Source organism: Formica exsecta, unplaced genomic scaffold, assembly GCF_003651465.1.
Source record: "Formica exsecta isolate Colony F162 unplaced genomic scaffold, ASM365146v1 scaffold38, whole genome shotgun sequence".
Lineage (NCBI taxonomy): Eukaryota > Metazoa > Arthropoda > Insecta > Hymenoptera > Formicidae > Formica > Formica exsecta.
In genome coordinates, this window is record NW_021851042.1 from 50,132 (window position 1) to 60,187 (window position 10,056).

Consider the following 10,056-nt stretch of genomic DNA (forward strand, 5'->3'; position numbering starts at 1 on the left):
TAAGCGGAGAGGGAGAAGGGGAGAGAAGAGAGAATAATTTTTCTCCGTTTTTCTAGTTAAAAAGTCGAAAACTTCTGCGACGAAATGCAAACAGAATTAAAGTTGGAGCATTCGCGGGAGCCGAGAAGAGTTTTTAAATCGATTCAGAAACCCCTTGTGTATATCCGGCAATATTTACACGACATAGAGTGATTCGCGCAGATGCAAGGCGAACATCCGAGGTTTGCTCACCTGTGACGCACATCGTTTCGCACCTCCCATCCTCCTTCGCGACTTCGCGAGGACGTAAAGAGACGAAAGGGAGAGGGGGGAGGAGGAAGGAGGAAGGAAGGGGTCCCCGAAGAGATCCGCGAGTAAGGCTGATTCGACGAATTCGGGGTCCAGTCATGCGAGGGGCCCGGGTATAAAGCAGCTGATCGGCGCCGCTGTCAGCATCAGTAGTCTAACTTCGCTCGAACATGAAGGTAAGTGTAATTCTCTCTCCTTTGGTCACCTTGGCTTCCCCTCCGCCCTTTCTTCTTTATTTTGTACCTGTTCTCGTTTTACATTTGGTAATCCTCCCTTTTATTATAATGGCGTCTCTCTTTCTCTCTCTCGTCTTCTGTGTTTTTTCTACATTCGTTCGGTTATCCCGCGTCTGTCCATTTTTTGAATTTTTGCAAGATTATTGTCCTTATATAACATTAATTGGGAGTGTAATTTTTTATTACGTTTGTTTTACACAAGTTTTTTATAACGTTTTACGTAAATGAAAATATATAACGCAAATGGAGCGCTGATTTTCCTCCTTATAATTAACGCGTTTGAAAACAACATGTTGCGAATATTGTATAATGGAAATTTCAGATGGTTTCGATTCGATAATGTTATTTGATAACGTTTCTTCTAGCTGTTCTTCATATATTTTCCGATTGCAGATATTTAAAATTTAAAATCTTCTTTCTTGTCATATAATTTTTGATTTCTGAATTTTTTTTTCTTTTATTATTTTACTTTTTCCGTACCACGTGGGGGATCGCATAGACGTTAATTGCCACGTTATATTCGGCGAAAATCCGGTCTCGAGAGATCCAAAAGTGAATAATGCAGCGTGAGCTCTTCGGCCTGCGTCGAGGCTGTTTCACGTCGTTAACGACCTCGGAGACCGTTTAAGAGTCTCCTACGGTGATTCAAAACGTCTGTCTCCTTTGTACATCGTCGCAAAAATTCGCTGTTAATCCGCCGCGCGTGTACGTTTTTGCGACTCCGTCGTCGGCGTCTTGAATCGCGAACGACTCGAAACGAGGTGAAATTTCTTCACGAGAGTGAAAGGCGTCAGGAAACGTTGTTCGTGGTAATGGCGGCGATTACGTAATGAGGCTTACACACGAAAGCGTGCGTAAGCCGTGTGTAAATCATTTTCCTTCTCACATCATCTGGAACGCGCGTCTAGATTCCATCTTGATCGATAAAACATTTCGGTTTCTATTTGGCGAGATTTTTGCTAAACGATCGATTGTCACTGGTATTAGTCGTTCGTAATGTGTTTTTAAATAGAAATTTATAAATCAACTGAATTAAATATTATATTTCTCAACTGAATTTCACGATCAAATCTATTATAGTGTAATTTTGATTTTTTCCCGGTTTGTTAAAAAGACTCTTACTGACACGCGATGCAATTACATATCTCATATATAGACGTAGCTTCATATATTAAACGTCACGGCAATCTTATCACTCTGGAAGAGCCGAATGTCTCTGGGCGAGTCTACAGGATAACATCATTTCGGTCGCTACCCTTTGCGCGCTTTGCTCTTCACCAAAGTATAGTGGGTATCACGTACTTCTCTACAACAGGTCTATTCTATACTAATTAACGTCCTAACTAACTCTCTGGCATTAACCCGTTATGTACTAGCGTAACCATCTGCTCGCGGTCTTCGAGAGGGTGAGAAATTCCCTCGCTTCGAGTTTGAACCAACTCGTCGAAGCTGTCATGGTTTGCATTTTCGTCGAATCGAATCATTAATTTTGAAAAAAAAATCAAAATCCAAAACAAAAAAATTACACATTTCTCGCAAAATATTTATTAAAATTACTTGAGATCCTCATCTCTCCATCTCTCTTTCTCTTTCTATATCATATCTTTGTGGAATCACACACGAAAACATAAATTTTTTTTGTATTCTTTTGTTTTTTCTTTTTATTTTATTTAAATATAAATCTAAATAATTTAAATTCTTAATTTAAATCAGCGATTAAAATACAAATTGAAAATAGATGCATAACGTTTAAAGATTATAAATCCATCTTAATTTACGAACTGAGAACTTGTTTTTTTCTCCTTCTGTACCGGACTGAATTGGATAGTTGATGTAATTCAAGGTCTATTTAATTTCTCAGATTTCTTGCGCGAAACGCGTAATTGATATGAGATATCTTAAAACTAGAACAATCAATGCCATTTTATGATGGAGCTAAAAAGAGACAAGTGTCCTATATGCGAGAATATCTTCTTTCTTCTTTCGCACAATATGACATTGATTGTTCCAGTTTCTTCTATGTGTAATACATTTACATTTCTCTCTCCCTGAATCGTTCGTCTAAATAATAATAATAATTCTTCAACGTGATATCTACAAATGTGATAATTTAAATAAAATACCGATGCACAAACTAATTATTTTAACGAGCTGTGTCTTAAAAAAAATTGATTTATTCCAAAAATTTTCATTCTCGAAAAACAGACTATCTCGATGTATTTTATATACGTTATATCGCGCACAAGAGAGAGAACACGATATACGAGAGAAACGTGACTTTGATGTTCCGCACGCATAGAAGTGTCTGTTAACGCTTCGTGCAGTCGCGCTTGAGAAAGCGTTTGACACACTCTGCGTAATTGAATTGATTTCTAAACGAAGAGCTCTGTACGTCCCACTGGTCCTTCACTCTCGTCTTTACCTACTAATGAGACGTGCGACGCTCGCTTCTATTTTCTGCAAGCCTGTAGGGGCCTGTATTTTCACTAGGGGCCTATAGAGGAATTTCTATAGAAATACCATCACGCGAGAGAGAGAAAAAGATATATATATATATATATCACGCACATACGATATAATATACGTGCGCTCGTTGGTATTCACGTCGTTGCGTTAAATACGTCCGTATACGATTCGCCGCGTTTCGGCCGCAAACATTTGGCCACGCTCGACATTTAACGTGAAAAGCGAAGCCGTATCTGTCCCAACATTTTGCTCATTGTCAACCGACGTCGCGAGTCTCTCGCGTTTATCTCGCGAAATCCCGCGGGAATTCATGAGCGAAGATTTCGCGCCTCGTTCAAACCTCGCACACCTACCTCACTCTTTCATACAGATATCGATATCGGAATGCTGTAAACAGCATCGAGATTTCGGGATAGTTTCTATCATATATCGCGAGAAATCCTTCTAATATTTGATCCAGGTTCTGGCTCTATTCCTCATCGCGGTAGCTTGCGCCCTAGCGGAGGACAAATACACGACCAAATTCGACAATGTCGACTTAGACTCGATCCTGAGGAGCGAGCGTCTGCTCAAGAACTACGTAAACTGTCTGCTGGAAAAGGGAAGCTGCACGCCCGATGGCAAGGAACTCAAAGGTGAGATATTTCATTAATCGTTACCCTTGCTATCGAAACGTTAATCTCAAAATTATATCGTTATCTTTTATGATATAACACGCAATTCTTGTAATGCGCGACCTACACAATATGAAAACATAATAATAACGTAAACGTAAAGCGAACTCTGGAGGAACACAGCACTTGATGCCTGCGCATCTCGTCTGTGCGGCGCGATAATGCGACAAAACACGTACGATGAAATGAAACGGTAATGAGACGATCTCTCACACGCTTTCCAACGCGCGCGAGAATCAGCCTTGGCACACTAATGATATGATATATATGATATATAATGGCCACCCCGTCTCATCCCCGTCGAAGGATGCGCGATGCGAGGTCGTTTCGTTAACGACGGTACATATGTACGAGAAGCGCGCGCATATCGCGCTCCCTTTAGAGATATGAATAATACACCCCAGTCGCCGATTGTCGCCGAGAAGATTTCGGCAAAAAAAGTACACGTCGTCGGGGAGATATTTGCGCATACATATGTTTGCGGTTAGCGGCGCAAACTACTGTCAATTTTTTCGCATGAAAACTCTGCTCCCACAGTCGTACGTAACGCGTTTTCTACGCGTCAAAGTGTCCTGTACAAAAACTATCGAATGTTCTTTTGATAGCAGATTCTCTAACGAATTTGGAATAGATCTTCCTTGACAAAATTGTCGAGGAAGAAACATCATTGTTTGCAAGTTTCCAATCATTTTACACATCATATATCTTTGTAACTAAATCTAAAGTTAAAATTTTCTATTAAAGTAAAGTAAATCTGAAGTTGACTTGAAATTAATTAAAGGATGTAATTTTGTTAACCTTTCAACTCTCTATACAAAGTTTAGTTTGCGGAAAGCCCTTCTTTTTTTTAATCGCTTATAACTCGGAATTTATTAACCTTAACACTTTCCTTAAAGAAAATTCGTCTCCAAAATGATCAGAGAATTTGCTATTAAAAATATACTTTGAAACATTCTGTATATAAAATTCATCTACACAGAATCTCATGCAAATGAGAACTAGAAATCAATCGATTTTTATCGGCGCATTTCTGTAAATTATATTAATTACTAATAACTTGATTTATTTTCTCGCCATTTATCAGAAAATCACGTTTATCGTCTTCTTATTCTTCTCGAGTTTCTTTTTTTCACAGCATGGTTATCCCATAGAACGAGATAAAACGCGCGATGGACGGTAATACGTTACCGAAGATATATAGTCCTTGTCTCTCACGAAAATTCACGAGCGATATGCGCGGGTGTGCGACCAGCTGACCATAGCAGCTGGCGCAAATGACGCGGGACGGCAAAAACGTTGGGGCGAATTCTGCACGACATCGAATATTCGAGAAATAACATACATTATTATGAACTCCGCTCTACATCGCAGAACTTCGTCTCCCAGTGAAAACGATCTGCGCGCACACATTGGAGAGCTTATGTGTCAAAGTATCTAACGAGAAAAAATATAAATTTAGAATCGGGGTAAAAAATAAGAAAATCCAGGTCCAATTATTTTAAAGAATATTTAAATCGACATTCCGTAATGTTAATCGATTGCGTTCTTGCCTTCGTCTCAAGACGAAATCGTTGTATTTCGTCACAGATCTGAATATGTCCCTGATCTGAATTCCTGTTGCGATTCTTTCAGAGCACCTTCCGGACGCGTTGGAGACCGGGTGTCACAAGTGCAGCGAGAAGCAAAGGAATGGTTCCGAGAAGGTCATCCGGTTTCTAGTTAACAAGGTACACGCTCTCGCATTCGTATATATACGTCACCGCCCGTCACTTTTCACCGGGCTAATGAAACGCAGGGTCGCGCGTAATGAGTTGACGCCAGAGGGTGGTGGATGAGAGAACGTTCTCTTTGGGAAGGGATACGTCGAGCCGGTTTAAATGTTGCGAAACTAGTTTGACTTTCATGTAGAGACGGGTTAATGCTCTTCGGATTGCCGGGGTGGTGCGACGAGGGGTGTCCCAGTGATTCGTTGCGCCCGGAAAACTCTCGCATCCGTAGCCAAATAATTTACCGGCGATGCGAATCCGCCTCCGTAAACCTCCTTCGAAAACCGATTTCACCCCCGGTCGGCCAGTCGTTTCCCTTAGAAGGGTTTCAATCCGGTTCGTGTTACGTCCACCGTATTTTCCGCGGTTCTTGAAACATTAAACATATTTTTACGGTTGGTACGAATACGGAGCTTTAAGCGCGCTCAAAGGCTATATGTATAAAGATTTGTCTTTCAAAGATATATAAGATTTTGTTTTTGAAATTAGATGGTTTTATTGAATTTTTACTATTGTATTTTTATAACTTGTCTAAGTAATACGAATTTCAAAATAATGTTCATGTAGCAGCGATATAATTTAGTATGTCTCTTGATATGAGAAGCGTTTAAAACGAAAAAAATAAAAGAATTTTTAGAATAAAAATGTTTATATGACTTTACACCGATACAATTGTCGACAACACATTTCATTTTATCGATGAAGACAATCTTGTACATTTTTTATTATGAAAGGACGATTGCTCATTTGACCTTATGTTTTATTTCAGAAACCAGAAACATGGGAGCAACTTAAGAAGAAGTACGATCCTACTGGTGAATTCTCTCACAAGTACGAGGATGAATTAGAGAAGCACAATATAAAAGCATGAATAATTTAAATTTTCTTATCTCCTTTCTATCTTCCCTATTTTTCTACACCGCGCGGATTAAATAAATCCATTAGTTTTTCGCAATTGTTTTTACAACTTTATTTAGTTCTTTCAACGGAACATTGGAAGCTATAAGGAGAGAAATTTTATTTGTTTCAAAATGTTATCGTGAATATAATAAACGGATCCGTTTAAAAGGGTATTATGATATTTGCGTTATTTAATCAATTATACGATAGTCCAATTATTGTCATCGATCATTTATAAGTCTAGTCTCCTCCCCCCCTTTCTCTTCCCGCTTCTCCTTACCTATGTCTCTTCGTTTGACGGGCAAACAACGTTTGTATACCAGTCACGGCCGGCAATAATATATTTCTCGGTTTCCGCGGCTCTTCTCCCCCGAAAGCAGTTCGACACTTCGGGAAGAGATAAATCCAGGCACAATGCCGAGAAAAGTTCCCCGGCCGAAGTTTGAGGTCCGAACGTCGCCCTTGAGACCGCCTCGCTTAATTTCCTGACGCTGTCCAATATGAGATATATGTACCTATATGACTCGCCCATTCGAGAAGCTCGCCGGAAACCCGATTTTGTATTTCCATCGTGCCCTACATTGAACAAAACGTCCCGACCCTTCTACTCGCGAGAAAGCGAACCCTCCCTCCCTCCCCACCCCACCCCTCCTATCCGCCTCCTGGCGAAAGATGTATTTCATTGTCGAGGAACAAGAAGGTCCGACGATAATCGATATCGTTCAGTCAGGTAACGACCGAGTCAACTTCTTGGCGAGACTGCGAGTTATCAAAGTTGCATGCGAACTAACGAGAGAACCGACTATACGCGCGTGACTCTGTTCGTGTAGATTGAGTTCCGATCATTTCTCGAGGAATTGACTAAATATTCCCTACGTTTTATCCTAGCCGTGAGATATAAAACGAGAGATATCTTTGTCTCTCCGTCGTACTTGTTTGTTTTCGACACGATATCCGATTTTCGTTCCGCCCCGCGTGCGTTATTAAATTAAAGAAGTTCAGGTATCTATTCACGTCTCTCGTCAGATAAGAGACACATGCATAACTTATTATTCCATTCGTCGCGCCTTCCTTTCGTGTCCTCCTCCATCTTCTTCTCCTCCTCCTCCCTTCCACGGACAGCGAACTTTGCCGACGCGCGTCTTAAATATGTAAATGAATTACGAGATTAGTGCATAGTCAACTTAAGCAGTCGATTTAAATGCACCGCGACGGACCGAGGGGGACGACAGGCCGGAGAGGGGGGAGGGGGGGAGGGAAATGAGAGGTCACTCAGGCGATCGCGCAAATCGAGGAGGAAAATTCGCGAGGGCGCGCGAGGCTCCGGAGGAAATGGAAAATTTGCGGCGGTTTGAGAAAACCGAAAATTCAATCTCTGCGTGCCGCCACTCAACGGGAAAATTTTCCCTCAGACTCCACCGTCGATCGGATTGAAATCCGAATATCATCGACTCGGCGGGGCACTCGTAGGAAACGGATATCCAGGACTCTTCAACAGGTTGGAAATTCTACGCATCCTTCGAAGCACCTGTCGACAAGTACCTGATTACTTTCTTCTCCCCGCCCCCTTTCCTCGCCTCCGCCCCTTGTTAAGTAGGAAATTATAATCGATGAGAATCGCGCGATTTATATCCGCGATATACTTGTTGATCAGATTGATGAGGGAAATTATATATCCGTGAATACGTCAAAATTATGAAGAATGTCCTTTCGAAAATAACAAACGAAAAGAATGTCAGTAAAACTGCTTGAAAACAGCGATGAGTTTGTTATTACAAAGCGTATATAATCCCGAAGTTGTAAGTTTAATCGCGCGCATAGAATTAGTAAAAGGTAGTAACAAGCAGTAACAAATTTAAATGAACGATGTGAAGCTGTCCTTTAAAAGTCATTGATCGATTCCAAGCGTTCCGAGAATGAAAATACCGCGCTTGATGAATTCCAAATATTCGCCGCTTCTTATCAAGCATCCTCGAATTGTGGAAATTGTCAACGATACTTCAATCGCAACACATAACTCCGTTGTTTTGTTTCTATCATATAATTAAATTTTATTATTTTGTTTGTTATATCACTTCTCTCTCTCTCTCTCTCTCTCTCTCTCTCTCTCTTTCCTTTATATTGGAAAACGGCTACTTAAAATATAACACAGAGTAAATTAAACTCTCTTTCTCTCGCCCTCTCTCTCTCTCTCTCTTTTATATATTATATCATATAATATATAAAAGTATATTATAGTATAATATAATATAATATAATATAATATAATATAATATAATAATATAATATAAATCATAATATAGATATAATATATAGAAGTCTATAGAGTAAATAGATGTAGACAATGCCTTTTTAAGTTACCGATGATTAATCTAATATAATACACATACCTGAATATTCTCGCTGCAAAATGTGGAGACGATAAGAAGCAATAGTCAAGTCTTTGTTATTGTTGAACGCCGGCGATCCTTAACGACCTTGTTTACATTCCAGGCATTTGACACGCAAACCTTTGCAACGACGAATACTTCTTCACATACAATGTCGCGTAAGATCAAATATCAGACGATTATGAATTGAAATGATTTCTATGAGTGAGATGATTTCCGCGACATATTTTAAATGCGCGGGATGACGCGAGACCAAGTGTAGTAATCATAGACATATAATAAGTGACCATAGTAACCATAGACATATAAAGGTGGGTATACATCTACGAACAAACGCCAAACGAACCGCGAATGCGAACATCTTGTGAAACGTCTTGAACGTCTCTCGCACGAATTGTCTTTGATATACCGCCTCATGAGGGAATTGAGCCGAATGCGAATCAAACATTCTGTTCGCATTCGCTTTGGCGTATATATCTTCTGAATGATAACAACGAACGTTCGCGTGCGTCAAAATTAGAAAGAGAAAAGGAGCTTTCGAAAATCTAGCTTTCTCTCTCGAATGTAAGAATACAGGGGTTATATGAGGAAAGGGTCAATAAACATAGAGATGGATTTCCATGTTTTCTTTCGATTTTTTATAAAAAAAAATTTATAGCTTTATCTGAGTTAAAGAAAGAGAGAGATAAGCAGACTCTCGAAATATTGCGTACAATTTTAGTACAAATCGCGACTAAAAAAATAGGACGCGTAGTATTATGTTAGTATCTATGATAATAACCGAGAAAAAACAGAACTAGCCGAAGAGTCATTCGGAGCCTATCGTCTCATACCGGTGGATGTGTCCGTAGTAGGGTTCGTTCGCGTTGCTTGAAATTCCCAAAAATTTTTGCACTGAAAACGAGATAAATAAATATTCGGATATTGAAGAGAGTGAAAGCAAAGATGCTGAGTGCAAAAAGTTCAAGCAATACGAACAAACATAGTGTCCGTACATATATAGTGTCTCGTAATTCACGATTTTCTGCGTGTGCGAGGAAAATAATCGTCCAACTGCGACTTGAGACCATTACCGATCCGTTATCTACCATAGAACTGTATCGGAAAAATACGAGTAAGACGTATTACATGAGTATATCGTGACATTTTGACATTGACGCAGCGTTGATGGCAGCGGAGATCGAAGGAAAGTGAAATTAGTCGGGGGATGCGTTGAATGTGAAGTCTCTCGTGCCAATCGAGGCTACATCAATACAGGCAATAAGTTTTGTGCGTGAGTAAAGTAGAGAATTGTGTAATGTTGACGCGAAAATGTTCTCGCATAACCTTTTGCTAC

The 10,056-nt window shown here is 39.9% G+C and overlaps 1 protein-coding gene across 1 annotated transcript; it reads left to right on the top strand.

Moving 5' to 3' along the window:
• The first annotated feature begins 310 nt into the window (after positions 1 to 310).
• Positions 311 to 6,503, top strand: LOC115239364 (ejaculatory bulb-specific protein 3). The gene is made up of 4 exons (XM_029813845.1): positions 311 to 464; positions 3,451 to 3,625; positions 5,297 to 5,391; positions 6,200 to 6,503. The coding sequence occupies exons 1-4, from the start codon at positions 459 to 461 to the stop codon at positions 6,299 to 6,301; spliced, it is 378 nt and encodes a 125-aa protein (XP_029669705.1). The 5' UTR covers positions 311 to 458; the 3' UTR covers positions 6,302 to 6,503.
• Positions 6,504 to 10,056: the final 3,553 nt, after the last annotated feature.